The following is a 16,710-nucleotide window of genomic DNA, read 5'->3' on the forward strand; positions in this document are numbered from 1 at the left end:
TGCTGGAGATTGAACTCAGGGCCTGGCGCATTCTAGGTCCTCTTAACACTGAGGTGTATACCCCGTCTTTGGGTTTTTTGTTATCTTGAGGCAGGATTAAGCTCTATACTTTGTAGACGAGGCTGACCTCTAATTTGCACTGTCTCCTGTTCTTGGTTCTATGTACCACCATTCTTAGTGGCCAAAATTGTCATTACTGCGTGCTTACAGTATGCCAGTTATTGCAAGGGTGCTATACTTAGGCTAAGTTGTTTCATGTTCCTGACATCCCTCTAGTGTGTGGATGACATTACTTAATCTAGTCTTGAGAATAAGGAGCTCCCTTGTTAGACAGTTTGATATGAGTCTAAGCTTTTAACCATTGTTAAAAGCTTTGATTGTTAGAGACAGAACAGATGTGGTAGTGTATACCTTCAAAATCCCAGTGTTAGGAGACATTGGCAGGCAGATCTCTTTTGAGTTTGAGGCCAGCCTGGTCTTCATAGCAAGTTCCGGACTAGTAAGAGTTACACAGTGTGAGACATGTCTTTAAAAAAGTTTAGAAACTTGGAAATTCTGTACTGTCTTCCTGCTGCTGTGAAAATCCTTCCAGATCTCACAGTGTGACCAGACGAATGAGCAGACACTGAGAGATAAGGATGAGACAATCAGCAGGTAGGCTAAAGGTTTTGGTGACTTACTAGTTTGGTAGAAGAGAAGTACTGTTGAAGGGTGACCTTTCACCTTTGCTTAGTTATAAATGCACTTTTCTTACCCACCCAGTCCTCAGATTCCAAATTAGCAGAGAAAAAGACAGAAGCAGAAGAGAGGACCCTCGATAAGTTATGATTGCCAGAAACTGAGCCTCAGTTCAGAAGTTTCTCTAACACAGGACTTTGAGAGTGAGCTCCTCGCTTGATTCCTCACCTGAACAGAGCCCAGCTCCGTCTCTCCTGTAGGGAAGGCCGCTGTGACAGTCTGCTGCCCCGACACAGTGCATGCAGCTGGGCCACTCCAACCCGAGTGTCGGAGCGGAGACTGAAGCTAAGACTATAAAAATGTATATCCTGAGACAGGCAGTACAGGAAAAGATGCCTTTTAGTTTTGTGTTTCTGTGTGCGTGGCAAGGAAAGAAGGGCAAAGGCCTTTCGGTACCAGGAATTGAACCGAGGCTTCATACTTAAATAAGCACCAGGCTTCATACTTAATAAGCACCAGCTCCACCACCAAGCTGTATTCTTAACCCCTAAGTATATTTTAAATGCCTACTTTAGAAAGCAGAACCTTGGTTTTGAATTGTCTGTTTTCTGAGAGTGTTTATGTGGGCATATGTGTAACATTAAAGTGACGTTTTTACTCATAGGGATTCATACACTCACAGTTAAATTGCATCAGCCACACAGCAAACACTTCAGTCCTGGCTCATTCTGTCCCTGGGATAGAACTACACGTCTGCCTTTGCCTTTCTTTCCTTGCCGTGTAGCCTTAATCATTTCTCTGACTTTGCATTATCATCAAGATAAATTTGGCACAATTTCCAGAAAGGAGATTGACCTCAGCATGTTTATTCACCTATAGATTTGGTCATTAGTATGAAGCTATAAAAGTAAAATGTTAAAGCCACAAGGGAGAACACTTGTGTAGTATAAGTGGGACCCTGAAGTCAGTCTCTAGTGTGTCCCGTCCCGTCTGTGTGGGACCCCCCCCCCCCCCCGTCTCTGTCTCTAGGACATGCTGCGCTTACTCACCGTGTTTCCATAAAAGCTGTCTTCAAAATACATTCTCTTAAAACACCTTCATAGTAGTTTATGGTCAAATGGAATCAAGTATTGGATGAAATTCTCTTGTTGCGGACATACTCCTTAGTGTGGTAGCAGTATTGCCAAAAGGAAGGAGACTGTGCCAGGGCCAACAGGCTCAGGCCTGAGAACCTGGTCTGCTTTCCCAGTCTTCTCTCTTCCGAACCCACAAGTTTCACTGTTGGCTGACAAATGGCTTTGTCAGAAACTCTGCACACAGCTTGTCCAAGAGTAAATGTAAAGTAAATGTTCCTTTCTATCGATTGGCTCTGGTTTTTATTTTGTTTTTTAACAGTTTGAGCTGAGCATATGCCTATAATCTATGTACTTTCGAAGGAGGTTCATCGCAAGTTCCAGGCCAGCCAAGGCTACATAGACCATGTCTGAAACACACACGTTGATGTTCATATTCTCCCCACCCTTCAAACGCCTGGTATATCCTTCCAGTATCAGGTAGTCTGTTAGGGGAAGGATCCAGATGGAGTTGGAAGTAGGGGTATGATGAATATGATCAAAGTACGTTGTATACTTGTATGAAATTCTCAAGAAATAATTTTTGGGGCTGGAGAGATGGCTCAGTGGTTAAGAGTACTGGCTGCTCTTCCAGAGGTCCTGAGTTCAATTCCCAGCAACCACATGGTGGCTCACAACCATCTGTAATGAGATCTGGCGCCCTCCTCTGGTGTGTGGGCATATATGGAGGCAGAATGTTGTATACATAATAAATAAATAAATCTTAAAAAAAAAAGATAATTTTTGAAAGAAATATTCTTTTTTTTTAAATAAAAGCCTACAATTGGAAGATCTCTTTGGTCTGAGAGGGTTTCTCAGGTAGTGTTGGTCTGTTAGTACCTGGTCCTTGAAGGTGAAGTTGTCAGTTGATATTGCTCATTCTGGAATAGTCAGTGGATTTCTTTGGCTCTCTGTGGTAGTGTAGCACAGTAGTTATGGATGTGCTCTAGAATATTCCACGTAGTGGTGCTGCCCTACAAAGTCACTGTCCTTTAATGACTTTGCTGGGCGTTTCCTTTAAAGTCCTCTGTTCTTGGAGCTCTTGGCACTGTCAACTAAATCCTAGATTTTTGGCGCTCATAGCACCTCTAGAAACTGAGTAAGAATGGGGGTTTAGAAATGAAACAGTCCAGCTGTTTATCTCAAAGATGACAAAACAGACCCATGTTTGGAGATGAGATGACTGGACCAAAGCCTGCAGTTGGTAGCCGAGTGAGGGCCAGAACCCTTGGCCAGTTTAGTACTTTGCCCTTTCTCAACACTTTGATGGTGGTATTCTTTTTTTGTCCCAAGACAGGGTTTCTCTATGAAATAGTCCTGACTGGCCTCAAACTCAGGGATCCACCTGCTTCTGCCTCCCGAGTGCTGGGATTAAAGGTTTGTGCCGCCACTGCTCGGCGATGGTGTTAATTCTTTTATTTTTTTTTATTTTTTAATACATTTATTTTTTATTTTAATGTACATTGTGTTTTGTCTGTGGGTATGTCTGTGAGGGACTCATGGATCTCCTGGAACTGGAGTTAGACAGCTATGAGCTGCCATGTTGGTGCTGGGAACTGAACCCAGGTCCTCTGGAAGAGTAGCCGGTGTTCTCAACTGCTGAGCCATTTCTCTGGCCCCTGATGGTGTTAATTTTTAGGAGCTCTGGGCTCCAAGTCTTTTGTTACTAAAAGTATATTTATGAAGTTTTTTGGCACTTCTTTTATATGCTCCTATATTCAAACAAGGCCAAATTGAAATTTAGTTGAAAATAATAATGTAGAAACTGTATGGACTCTAATTGTACTTACTTTCCAGGCTAGAGCCAAAAGGGGGATACTTTAATTTTTCATGGATAACTTTGATGTAGTCAGAGCTCTTCACCAACGTCATTCTCAGTCCTTTAAGGTGCCCTGTAGCATCAGATTGCTGAGGCTTAATTCCATGTAGGATTCCCAATTCCCATTCACTCCATTTTGTTTGAGATACGCCATTGTTTCATCTAACAGATATTGACAGTGCTAGGAGCCTATTGAGCATTTTTTGTTTGCTTTTTGACAGCCATTTGTTTAAAAACAAGACTATGTTGAGATGCTGTTGTCAGTGGCTTGTCCCTTCTTGATGGCTAACGTTCTCTCTGGTCGTCCCCCCCCAACCCACCTTGTCTTTTGTTCCTCATCCCTTCATTTCAGCTAGTATCTTGGCTGATCTTCTTTTTTTTTTTTTTTTTTTTTTTTTTAAGATTTATTTATTTATTTATTTGGTATACATTGTTCTGCCTGTATGTCTGCATTCCAGAAGAGGGCACCAGATCTCATTACAGATGGTTGTGAGCCACAATGTGGTTGCTGGGAATTGAACTCAGGTCCTCTGGAAGAGCAGCCAGTGCTCTTATCCTCTGAGCCATCTCTCCAGCTCCTTGGCTGATCTTCTAAAGCATAAATGAAACAAGCTTCTGGTGCAGTTTTCACCTAGTTGCAACCTCTGCCCCTTGTCTGTCTGTCTGTCTGTCTGTCTGTCTTCCTTCCTTCCTTCCTTCCTTCCTTCCTTCCTTCCTTCCTTCCTTCCTTCCTTCCTTCCTTTACTTTACTTTACTTTCACAACACTAGCCACCTTCTAATCCAACACACGACGTGCTTGTTGTACAGAGCTCTCCAGACAAGCCCTATCTATAGTCAGTTCTGAGAGCCTTTGCTTCCCTGATGTTCACTACAGGTTCTAGCAGAAGTGGGGTGTTAAGTACCAAGAGCATCTTTGGATTATTAATAGTAGTTACCAACTGCTGTAGTTCATATAAGAGAATCATTCTTAGTTAAAAGTGTAGTGCTTCAGTTTTGTTTCCTGTTCATTTCCTGTAGGCTGTGGGGTAGATCCCTTGTAGAATACTCAATTTGCATGAGTGAGACCCTTGGTTTAACCCCAGTGCTTAGGAGACATGGGGAGGAGCCTTGCAGGTATGAGGTCAAACTCTGAAATCCTTTGTGTGAGATGACAGTATATTCCTAAGTGCAACAGATCTTGGGGACCATGTGCTTCACAAGCTGAGGGGGATTTGGGTTTTTTTATTTTTGTAATGGATTTTGTTTTATTTAAACGAGGAAATTAAGAAGTGAGATCTCAGAATAGTTGGTTTTGGTTTTATTGATCATTTTCTTTTAGAAGATTTAGCACTAGTTAACACACATATAGTTAAATCTACCTTAAAAACTTGATATTGAGCCAGGTAGTAGTAGTGCACGCCTCGAGGCAGAGGCAGGTGGAGCCCTATAAGTTCAAGGCCAGCCTGGTCTACAGAGTGAGTTTCAGGACAACCAAGGCTACACAAAGAAACCCTGTCTCAAAACCAAAAGATAAACAAACAAACAAAACCCCACTTTATATTGTTTTGTTTATTTGAAAGGTTTTTAACTGTTAACATTAAACCAGGAAAGGATATACGTGAAAATACTGGAGCGGTTGCTCAAACACTTGACACTCGGGCCTTTCACACTGAGGATGGATTGTAAGGAAGTGGGGAGGGATAGGATTTGAAAACTGCAAAAGTGTCTCAGCTGAGTCTGTTTCCAGCTTTTTATCTGTGTGCATACTGGCTGTGTAGAAAAAAAGGCAAAAATACCCAAGTATTTTGTCTCCTTTTTAAATATTTTATTTTGTATGTATGAATTTTTACAGGCATGTATGCTTGTGCTTATGTGTGTGCATGCACTGCCAGAAGACGGTATCACATTCCCTGGAAATGGAGTTATGGATAGTTGTTAGCTGTTACATGGGTGCTGGGAATTGAACCCAGATATCCTGGAAGAGCAGACAGTTTTTAATCACTGAATTCTCTCTCCAAGGCCTACTTTGTCTCTTTTTATTTCTTTATTTTTAATTTTTTTTTAATTTTATGTGTATATGTGCGTGTGTGTGTGTGTGTGTATGTGTGCCATGTGAGGCCAGAGAATGTCAGGTCTCCTGTATATGGAGTTACAGGTAAAATTGTGAGCCATCTTGTGGATGCTGGGAACTGAACTCAGGCCTTTAGTAATTGCAGCATCTGCTCTTAACTGCTGAATCAACTCTCCAGCCGCCTCTCTTTTTACTTTTTTTTAAACGAATTATTTATTATGTATACAGTCTCTGTCTGCAGGCCAGAAGAAGGCACTAGATCTCATTGCAGATGGTTGTGAGCCACCATGTGGTTACTCGGAGTTGAACTCAGGACCTTTGGAAGAGCAGCCAGTGCTCTTAGCCTGAGCCATCTCTCCAGCTCCGCCTCTCTCTTTTTTTTTTTTTTTTGCTTTTTCGAGACAGGGTTTCTCTGTGGTTTTGGAGCCTGTCCTGGAACTAGCTCTTGTAGACCAGGCTGGTCTCGAACTCACAGAGATCCGCCTGCCTCTGCCTCCCAAGTGCTGGGATTAAAGGCGTGCGCCACCACCGCCCGGCTTCCGCCTCTCTTTTTAAAGAAAGGAATCACTGGTCTCAGGCTTGAAACCCTGCTTCTGTCTTCTGATGATCGTGTGTAGCACAACCCAAGCAGATCAGGTAATCAGGGCTAATCCTCTCCCCAGTCTGTTTGGATAGCTTTGTAGCCTAGTTAAAATACCTTTGCAACTTTGATCTATGTGGTTCATTAGAATTTTTCCCTAAAGCACAGAACATGAGTATTACTTTGTTATCATCTAAATAGTACTATAATATCAATACATCAGTCTTTTATGTGGTTTTCGCCTTGTTTAAAGAGTGTTTTTTTTTTTTTTTTTTTGGTTTTTCGAGATAGGGTTTCTCTGTGGCTTTGGAGCCTGTCCTGGAACTAGCTCTTGTAGACCAGGCTGGTCTCGAACTCACAGAGATCCGCCTACCTCTGCCTCCCAAGTGCTGGGATTAAAGGCGTGCGCCACCACCGCCCGGCAAGAGTGTTTTTAATTTATCCTTTGGCAAATTTATATATATATATACACACATACATACATACACACACACACATACATACATACCTTGTATCTTGATCATAGCCACCCAACACACTCCTTCCTTCCATTCTTCTCCAGAAATTCCCAGTATGCCTTCATGACCTTCCCCCACCCCCAAAGCATACCCACAGATCTAGTTCTGCCTGCTGAAATGTTGGCTGTTCTTACTGCCGTGCTGCTGTGAGTTTGTGCCCAGAAGACAGCACATTACCACAGCACTCTTTGCCATCTCTACCTCTTAACATTCTTTCTGCCCCCTCTTCCTCCATGTTTCTGAACCTTGGGGTAGGTCCTAGGCATTTGATATGTCCCATTTAGGCCCAAGTGTTCAAGTGGTCACTCGGCATTGGCATTTGAATTAACTACTGTCCACTGAAGGAAGTTCCCATGAGAAAGCTGAGACCATCACTAACTGGGTATAAACGAATATTTAGAAGGCACCATGAAACGTAACTTTAGATCTGTCCAAACTGACAGACACATTGATGTAGTTCATTATGCTGAACTGTGTAGGATTCCAGGTCCTTTAGTATTCTGCACTTCTTTAGCCCCATCCATAGGGCGGGTTTTTAGTTCTTTCTTTTCCCCTGATACAGGGTTTCTCTGTGTACCCTTGGCTGTCCTGGAACTTGCTCTGTTGACCAGGTTGGCCTCAAACTCTCGAGATCTTCTGTGTCTGCGTCCCAAGTGCTGGGATTAAAGTCGTGCACCATCATCTCTGGACTGGGTTTTTATTTAGTTCTTGAATCCCCACAACCCCCCCTCCGGCCCCCAAGATGCCTGTGTATCCTAGCTACCTAGAACCTCACAATATAGACCAGGCTGGCCTCAAACTCAGAGATCCTCCAGCCACTACCTCCCTGTTGCTGGAATTAAAGGTGTGAGCCAGACGTTACAGCGTTAACACCCAGCATTCTCATAGTTTAACTGGATATGTGTTGTTAGCATTTTCATAGGGTTACAAGGAAATTTTCTTCTTTTAAGACATGAGCGCTGTGGTTTTTAGACGTAACACAAAGAAAAACCAGGCTAAAATTTACAAACCCAGAGAATCTAGACAACAAAGAGGACCCTAAGACATACATGGATCTAATCTACATGGGAAGTAGAAAAAGACAGGACCTCTTGAGTAAATTGGGAGCATGGGGACCATGGGAGAGGGTATAAGGGAAGTGGAGGGGGAGTGGAGAAAAATATATAGCTCAATAAAAACAATTTAAAAAAAAAAAGACTTGAGCGCTCCTATTAGCTTGGGATATCTCTTAAACATCCTAATTTTCGTGATGAAAAATTAATATTGATGCAGCCTTTTGCACCAAAATTATGTAAGCATTATAGGACTTTCTTGCTGTAATAATAGCTAAAGCTTTAGACTGTTGAAATGTAAAAGTTCTAAAGAAAAGAATTAAAAAGTGGGATTATTATTTGTAAAGGCTAGAACATAGTCTGCAGTGCCTGTGCTTTTGTGTCGTCCTTGTTATGTAACTAGAGGGGTGTTCTGAGTCTCCCGAGTTTGCATGTCTGTTTCCCTACCTTTTTGCCACGCGTGCTCTCTGGTTGTGTCCATGCCGTACACCAGCATGCACTTCTTGTCTTTTGGCCTGCTGCTAGAGTTCCCTGACTAAATGCCTACTAGTAGGTGCTGACAAGCGTATTTGGAAAGGGACAAGAGTTCCTAAAGTGATGGTGAGGGTCGTCCGAGGGGAACTTTTTGAAATGTGGCATAGGGCAACACAGTTCTAGTTGGGGACCGTGAGTTTCTGCTTAGGATATTGTTGTTTGCATTTGTATAATGATTACATCATTAATTTTAAGTAAGATGAATAAATTCCTCCTTGGAACTTAAACAGCGAAGTTTTAAGTTTATACTTTCCTCTAGGAATAAATTTTAAAAGTTAAATCTCTGACAGAGTCAGCTATCTTAGAGAATGTTTTAAGTCCTTGCTGTATTTTAATCAGAATTGACTGAGTAGAGAGACCCAGAAGGGCTGCTCTGGCCTCTGTTGTGACATTCTGTGGTTGGAGGCAATGTTCTGACTTGAGCAGCTTCGTTGGTGTCGCTGTGTGGCAGAACGATGCCTGTAAATATGCTTCTGAAGCTCCAGCGCAGGCGTCCAGTGAAGCCCAGCAGCTGGGTGCTGTGACGTTTCTGAGTGCCATTGTGGCACTAGTTATATGTCACTAACACTACACATTCCCTTCTGGCATGTTCCTCCACAATCCAGAGACAGTGGCTGTTAAGGTTATCTTATACAGAAAGCTTGTTTTAGATTCTTGTGTTTTAGTTAGTTGGGGTGGATATAGTCTTACTAAGCAGCCAGAGACCTAAGCTAAAAGTAACAATCTGAGTATTGCTATCTTTTCCGATCCTAGAATGGTCTCCAGTACTGACGAGTTAAAATTCGCTGTTCTCTGAATACTTTGTGCTGCTAACGAGCATCTCTTTTTGCAGGATTCATGAATAAAATTTTCCATCCCAACATTGATGAAGCGTAAGTAACTATTTAAAAATGTTTAAATGTTAGCAGCAGCTGTTGTTGATTAATTAGAGGTCATCTCTTGTTCACTGTTATAAAAGAACCCTCAGTTATCCTTTGGGTTTTATGAAGAGGTATCACTGTATAAATGGTCACTTAAACTGTAGAGTTCTAGGGATATGAACCATTGAGGTTCCAGTACAATTATTGATTGAACTGTCACATTTTTTCCATTTTCATGACTAGGCCTTTCATTTCTTTTGTATTCAGCTGAGATAATCCATATCTCAATTCCTTAAGTATAGACCCAGCTCAAAAACCTGTTGTCAACACATGGGTTTACTGTTTGCAGCCCTGAGACAAATATGAGTGATGAGAGTTTCACTTTAGTTAATCACAATTATCTATTTCTTAATGACTTTTTAAAAGATTCCATCGTAGTCTGTCTTTTCCTTCTAATGCTTCAGTTTTTTTGTCTCAACAACTGCATAGGAAGTTTTTGTTAACCTTTTATGTGTAGGTTATGTGTCCCTTAATCTTTAATACCTTATGTATTCACCATTCTAATGATAGGATGTTCTCTTAGGTCGCCCCAGGAAAGCAGATTCAGAAAGTTAGTATGATGTAATACTTTAATCTGTAGTGCAGTAATGTCAGGCTCATATGCTACCTTTAGGACTCCTAAGACGCAGAATATGAACACACTTGACTGTGTAGTGAAATTCTGCCCTCAGAATACAGGGTGTAGCTGTCCTTGTTCCCTGGGTTGATTCTCAACACCTGGTTCAGGTGTTTTCTTCGTATCCTTGCTCTTGTTCCTTGTTGGTTGTAAACGAGGCACAAAAGAGCCTGTAAATACCTGTGCTTCTTTCTCATCTCCACATCCCCTGCTACATCTTAAAGGATGCTACTGCGTGTTTTTGATAAAATTAGCTGCCAGAAACTTGCCACTAGATTTCTAATTTTTTAAAAGTGCCATTTTTTCCATCTGTTTCAGGTCAGGAACTGTGTGTCTAGATGTAATTAATCAAACTTGGACAGCTCTTTATGGTGAGTTTGGCCGTGGAATATTTTTTGAAGATACTGCGACATATTGCCTCAAAAGAATGTTTGGCTTTTCTTCAGTGGCTAATATGTTGTTGGGAATGGGAAAGAATTTTGAGGGGCTGAGTGGGAAGGTTTACTCAATGGGGAAAAATGGAGGATGGTTAGGGAAATGGCTTAGTGGTTAAAAGTGTGTTTGCAGCACAAACATGAGGACTGGAATCTGGATCCCAGAACTCAGGCAAATGCCAGGTGGGCATGGGCCTGTCTGTAACTATAGCCTCTCAAGTCAAAGACAGGATTCCCTGTGCAAGTTGGCCAGCGACTTGGGAACCTCTGGTTTGATTGAGAGACCTGCCTCAGTGACTAAAGTAGGAAGAACATGTGCACACCATACACAGACACCCATGAAAATGGAAAAAGACAGTCTGAAGCACAAGCTTCAGTTTAGTGATGCAAATTTAAAATAAGTTAATGAAGGGCTGAAGAGATGGCTCAAGAATGCCAGGCAACAATGGTGCACGCTTTTAATCCCAGCACTCAGGAGGCAGAGGCAGGCGGATCTCTGTGAGTTCGAGGCCAGCCTGGTCTACAAGAGCTAGTTCCAAGCCGGGCAGTGGTGGCGCACGCCTTTAATCCCAGCACCTGGGAGGCAGAGGCAGTTGGATCTCTGTGAGTTCGAGACCAGCCTGGTCTACAAGAGCTAGTTCCAGGACAGGCTCCAAAACCACAGAGAAACCCTGTCTTGAAAAAGCTAAAAAAAAAAAAAAAAAAAAAAGAAACCCACAACAACAAAGAATGGTTAACAAGCCACTCTTGCTTAGGAGTCGAGTTCAGTATCCTGTACCCATGTCAAGCTGCTGGCAGTTGCCTGTAACTTCAGCTCTGGGAGATCTGCTGCCTCTGGCCTCAGGTACCTGCATTCATGGGAATATACTGCCCCACCTTCGCATCAAATAGATGTAATTTTAAAGATTTAAAATTTAAAAAGTGTTGTGACCCGTACCCACAACTCCAGCACTTAGGAAGCCGAGGCAGGAAGAAATTTGAGGGCATTACTGGCTACACAGGAAGACTGCCTGGAAAATTAAAAACAAAAACAAAAGAATTAGTGCAATTTATAAGATTCTGAATTTAAGGTGCAGACATATACAAATGGCTTTCTGTGGGTGTGTTCTGAACCATGCTGTGGTGGGCATTCCAAGGATCTCTTAGTCACCCCTGGGTTCTGAAAGTTAAGACTGATCATTGTAACAAATTAAAAGCTGACTGAGTCAGGTCTGGAAACTGCTGTGTTGAATATCCCAAAGGCAGGAGGAATAAGTAGCAAGCTTTTGGTTCCCTTGGCTTGATACCTGCTTGGGGAGCTGAAATAATTAAAAGTCTATTTAAAGTGAATCAGTAATACTAAAACAAAATAAATGTTTTATATTTACCCACAAGTCTAGATCCACAGTCGTAATTAGACACCCCCCCCTCTGGTATTCCTACCACATGAACCTTTCCTGCACTGTTTCTCTTGTTAGTAATCTCAGAGTTCATCTTACTGTTCTTGCATCCATCCCACTTTGACTTGATTTTGTTTTTGTGTGTACCTATTGATTTTTTTGATCTCCTAGATTGTTATCTACCTTAGGGACTGTTGGGTGTGTGTCTGATTTGTTTTTAAGTCCTGGAACTTTTAGTCATCACTATGCCTCTCCCTAAAAAGGGTTAGAAGAATGACTAACAGCTGAGAGTCGCTAGAGGCACAAGAAGAGAAGGGAAAGGTCACTTGAAGCTGCATTGTCAGAGACGGTTTCCTTAAAGACTTGGGAGAGCTGCGAATGGAGGTGCACACCTTTAGTCCCAGAGCTAAGGTTGAAGTCCGCCCAGGCGAGAGACTTTTTCTCAAAAGAAAAGACTTGAGAAGACAAGCAAGGAGGGGTTCTGTGGGAGGAGCTGGAGGGGAACAGGAAAGAATGGTTAGTTGCCAGAAGCCCATGGTTCATCCCTTTCTTCCTGATCATACATCAAAAAGTATTTTCTCTTGAATTCTGTCCTTTTCTCAACCTCGGGCACTGGTTTCTCAGATGCCTCCCTTCCTAGGCAGCTCATCATATAGCCTTTGTTTTGATTTTGTTATTGAGCTACTGGATGTAAGCTCCATTAGAGCAGGACTTCGTAAATGTTGTCCGTTTGCAACCCCCTTTAGCTCAAGAAAAACTTAGTTTACAAATTGGGTCTTTTAAGAAAGATTCACAAAATAGTCATCTGATCTTAAAGATTTCTTTTTTATGTTTAAGGGTAAGCTTATGTACTGCCTTTGTGCTCAGAGCCTATGGAAGCCAGACTTGAAGCAGTCATGTAGGTGCTGAACCAAGCCCAGGGCCGCTACAAGAGCTGCCACTGGTTAACTATTATTATTATTGTCATCATCATCATTATTATTTATTATAACAATTAACTATTATTTTTCTATCCCCTAGCCTAAGAAATATCTTTTGACCCTGGATATATAGGCATATACAACACATATACAAATTAAACATCTACTAGTAACAAACCACAAAGGCATTTATTTTAAAACAATTTTTTGGTGTGCATATGATTTTACCATTTATTAACAATGAAAGCAAACTTGCATGCTAATGGAAATTGATGAATTGTGTATTTTTAAATAATTAAATATTGGCTGAGTATTTAATACTACTAAGTATAAAGTATCTTGATTGTTTTTCAGAGTTGATTGATAATGGTCAATACTGAAAGGGCTACCTTGATTAATATATAATACAAGATGACAGATATGTTTAGGAACATTTCAAAAGATGTTAGAACTTCCAGCTTGATACTTATATGCAGAGGAAAAATGATAGAAATATTAACAGTATTTTTTGTCCTTAAGCCCCTTTTTTTATAATTTATTTAACTTTATTTTATGTGGATTGGTATGAAGGTATCAGATCCCCAGAAACTGGAGTTACAGACAATTATTAGCTATCATGTGGGTGCTGGGAATTGAACCCGGGTCCTCTGGAAGAACAGTCAGTGCTCTTAACCGCTGAACCATCACTCCAGCCCCCTCCTTAAGCCTTTTCTTTGTGTAAGAGCAGAAAACTTTCATAATAAAAACACGACAGTTGAGGCAGCATTCATTGACGTGGTATAGCATCATGGCATATGCGGTGCAGAATGCACATCCGTGTTGAGAACCAGGGCTGCAGTCAAGTTCACAATGCAGCACAGACTCGTACTGCTGAGATCTTTGGATTCATTATATGTTTGATTTTGGTTGTTGCTTTGTCCAAAAGATTTATGTTTTTTCATCTCCTCCTTCCATACGGGGTCAATGTCCACAGTTGTAAGAAGCGGAATAATAAGGGAGGAACTTGTGTGGTATTTTTACACACATGCTCCTATAACAGTGCCTGCTGTACAGTAAGTTTCAACTATTTTTTAAACTAAAAAGATGAGGCAACCAGAGCGCACACACTCCAAGGGTGATTTTGAGTGTGTGTGTGCGTACATATATGTATGTGTGGATAGATAGTACATTCACATTTAAGAAATGTGTGTAGCAAAAATGACAGCTGGGTTCCAGTTACACTCAAGTAAGATAGATTCAGTTTCACTAACTTTTTTTTTTTTTAATATTTATTTATTTATTATGTATACAATGTTCTGTCTGTGTGTATGCCTACAGGCCAGAAGAGGGCACCAGACCTCATTACAGATGGTTGTGAGCCACCATGTGGTTGCTGGGAATTGAACTCAGGACCTTTGGAAGAGCAGGCAATGCTCTTAACCGCTGAGCCATCTCTCCAGCCCAGTTTCACTAACTTCTATACAACTGTCCAGAAAACCTTATCAGTTATATGCAAGCTATCACCACCATCCCCAGTAGAAAGATGCATGTTGGCTACACACACGCACACACGCACGAGCGTCACAGCCCTCGAGAACCACTGTCTACTTTTCATGTTTCTAGATTTACCTGCTCTGAACATTCCTTAACTATGTGCCCTTTTTGTGATGACTCCATTCAGTTTGCATAGTTTTAGAAGGCTCATCCCTGTTATGTGTATCAGAATCTTTTCATGACTAAATATCATTTTATTGATATATTTATCTGGTGATGGTCATTTGAGCAGTGCTTTGTACAACTTTTAAAGAATTTGAGATTTATGTTATATGTATGGGTGTTTGGCCTACATGTATGTGTCTGCACTGTGTGTGTGCAGTGCCTGCAGAGATCAAAAGAAGGTGTCAGATCTCCTGGAACCGGAGTTAACAGACAGTTGTGAGGCACCCTGCAGGTGCTGAGAACAGAACCTGGGTTCTCAGAAAGAGCAGCCAGTACTCTACCCGTTGTGTCCTCTCTCCAGCCTCGATGTACAGGTCTTGATGCGGTTCTGTGCTTTCGTCTGTCTGCACAGTTGCTGCAGCATTTTTAAATTCCTGTTAGAAGCTGTAAGATTGTTAAAAAAAAAAAAAAAAGTAAGAGTAGAAGCCAGTGCGACTAAAGTTCCATCGCACTGCAGAGTGCTAGTGTTTGTTCTTGTATTTTCTTGCAAAGTATTTAATAAGCAACAAGTGCTAAGCCACGTTGGTCAAAGAGAATTGAAAGTACATTTCCACAGTACACAGTGTTACACAACATGAGTGTGGCCACTCTGACACTTCAGGTAAGTACAGGAAAACAAATACTGAAGACTGTAGTCAAAGGTAAAATGAGCATGAGAACATTGCTTTGACGTTTGCCCTAAACAAAACTCTCTGGAAAATCCAACATGTGTCAGGTACTGGTAGAGTTGGTCAAGTACCAATGAAGGTTTTGTGGGAGTTTTTAGCATTTATCTGACTTTGAGAACTGAACCTTTGTTGCAGTCTGATAAAGCCTCTCTCATCGTGGGTTAGTACAAAATTGGTGTGTCAATCCACCTCCGGAGGTAATTCTTAAGAGGGTTGTAGCAGGCAGTGGTGTGGCGCTCACCTTTAATCTCAGCACTTGGGAAGGCGGGGGAGTGGGTGTCATAGATAGATCTCTCTTGAGTTTGGCCTAGCCTGATCTGCAAAGTGAGTTCCAGGATAGCTAAAGCTACACAGAGAAACCCTGTCTCAAAAAAAGAAAAAGAAAGTGTTAGTACAAAGACTCCAAAAATTCTTCTAATAGAAGACTAAATAGTGAGGGAAAGATGGCTTGTTAGCATGAGTACACCACTGAAAAGCAAAGGGCTAGCCTGGACTCAAAACTTGTTACAGCACTTACTTCTGAGTACCATGGAGAGAAGCAGGGAGGAAACTGGCAGAAAGGCGGCTGCTATTCAGTGTGCCAGGGGCATGTCCAGTTCACTGGGCACAAGTGTGTTTAGAATAGCAGTTCCAGCTGAAGCTGAAGATCTGTACTTGCTATAGCATAATATTAAGCACTTTTCATGCTAGCAGTAAATTTAGTCCTTCATCCCCTTTGCCAAATAAAGCCAATTACTGGTAGCCTATGTGATTGGCACATTGGTTCTGTTTTCGTGTCTCTTTGCCAAGCACACACGAAGCTTGTTGGTTCAGAAGTTCCAAATTGGAATGATCATAATTTAATCACCGAGTGATTTTATATTACTTAATATTGCAAGAGAATTAGTTACAGTGGGTAATATGGTTACTTCTGTAACGATGATGTCACCAGTTTGAAGTCTCTATCTGGTGGTTATCTGATGTGCTCTTAATAACATTAAGGGAAATAGTGGATGCCTTGGCTGGTAGCACAGCAGCACCTTTTCTTACATCCCTTCCTGCCCTTGTAGGCAGCCGTGAGGAAAGCACTGGGAAACTTACACTGCAGCCCAGGGTCAAAGACAGATGAAGTTTAAGAATTGATGGCGAGTCTGGAGAGGGATGGCTCACCAGCTATGCTCACTTGGTGTACACCCAGAGTTTGTTTATAGTATCCACATCAGGTACCTTACAGGCTACCTTATAAGACCAGCTCTAAGGAAATGCTTCCATGAGATGAACCTTAGGTGTTTGTTTGTTTTGATGTTTTGGTTTGTTGAGTCAGTGTTTCTGTGTAACCTTAGCTATCCTGGAACTCCCTCTGTAGACCAGGCTGGCCTCGAACTCGGAGATCTGTCTGTCTCTGCCTCCTGAGTGCTGGGACTAAAGGTGTGCGCCACCACCCTTTTCACCCACCACCTTTTGCAGGCATTTTCTTGGTTAATGGTTGATTGATGTAGAGCCAGGCATAGTGGGACACACCTTTAATCCCAGCACTTGGGAGGCAGAGGCAGTTAGATCTCTCTGTGAGGAGAGCCAGGGCTACACAGAGAAACCTTGTCTTAGGGGGAGAAAAAAAATGACTGATGTAAGAGGGCACAGCACACTGAGCAAGCTAAGCAGTGTTCCTCCTGGTATCTGCTTCAGTTCTTGGGATTCTTGCCTCAACTTCCCTTCATGATGGATTGGGATTGGTCATGTTTTATCACAGCA

At 41.8% G+C, this 16,710-nt stretch overlaps 1 protein-coding gene across 1 annotated transcript in view; it reads left to right on the top strand.

Annotated features, from left to right (window-relative positions):
- Ube2h (ubiquitin conjugating enzyme E2 H) overlaps positions 1-16,710 on the top strand; it is an 88,596-nt gene that overhangs the window by 52,084 nt on the left and 19,802 nt on the right. Inside the window, exons 4-5 of the mRNA XM_057780404.1 lie at positions 9,177-9,216; positions 10,199-10,251. Coding sequence (XP_057636387.1) covers positions 9,177-9,216; positions 10,199-10,251 — 93 coding nt within the window. The remainder of the gene's footprint in view (positions 1-9,176; positions 9,217-10,198; positions 10,252-16,710) is intronic.

The sequence above is a fragment of the Chionomys nivalis genome, chromosome 1 (genome assembly GCF_950005125.1).
Source record: "Chionomys nivalis chromosome 1, mChiNiv1.1, whole genome shotgun sequence".
Taxonomy (NCBI): Eukaryota; Metazoa; Chordata; class Mammalia; order Rodentia; family Cricetidae; genus Chionomys; species Chionomys nivalis.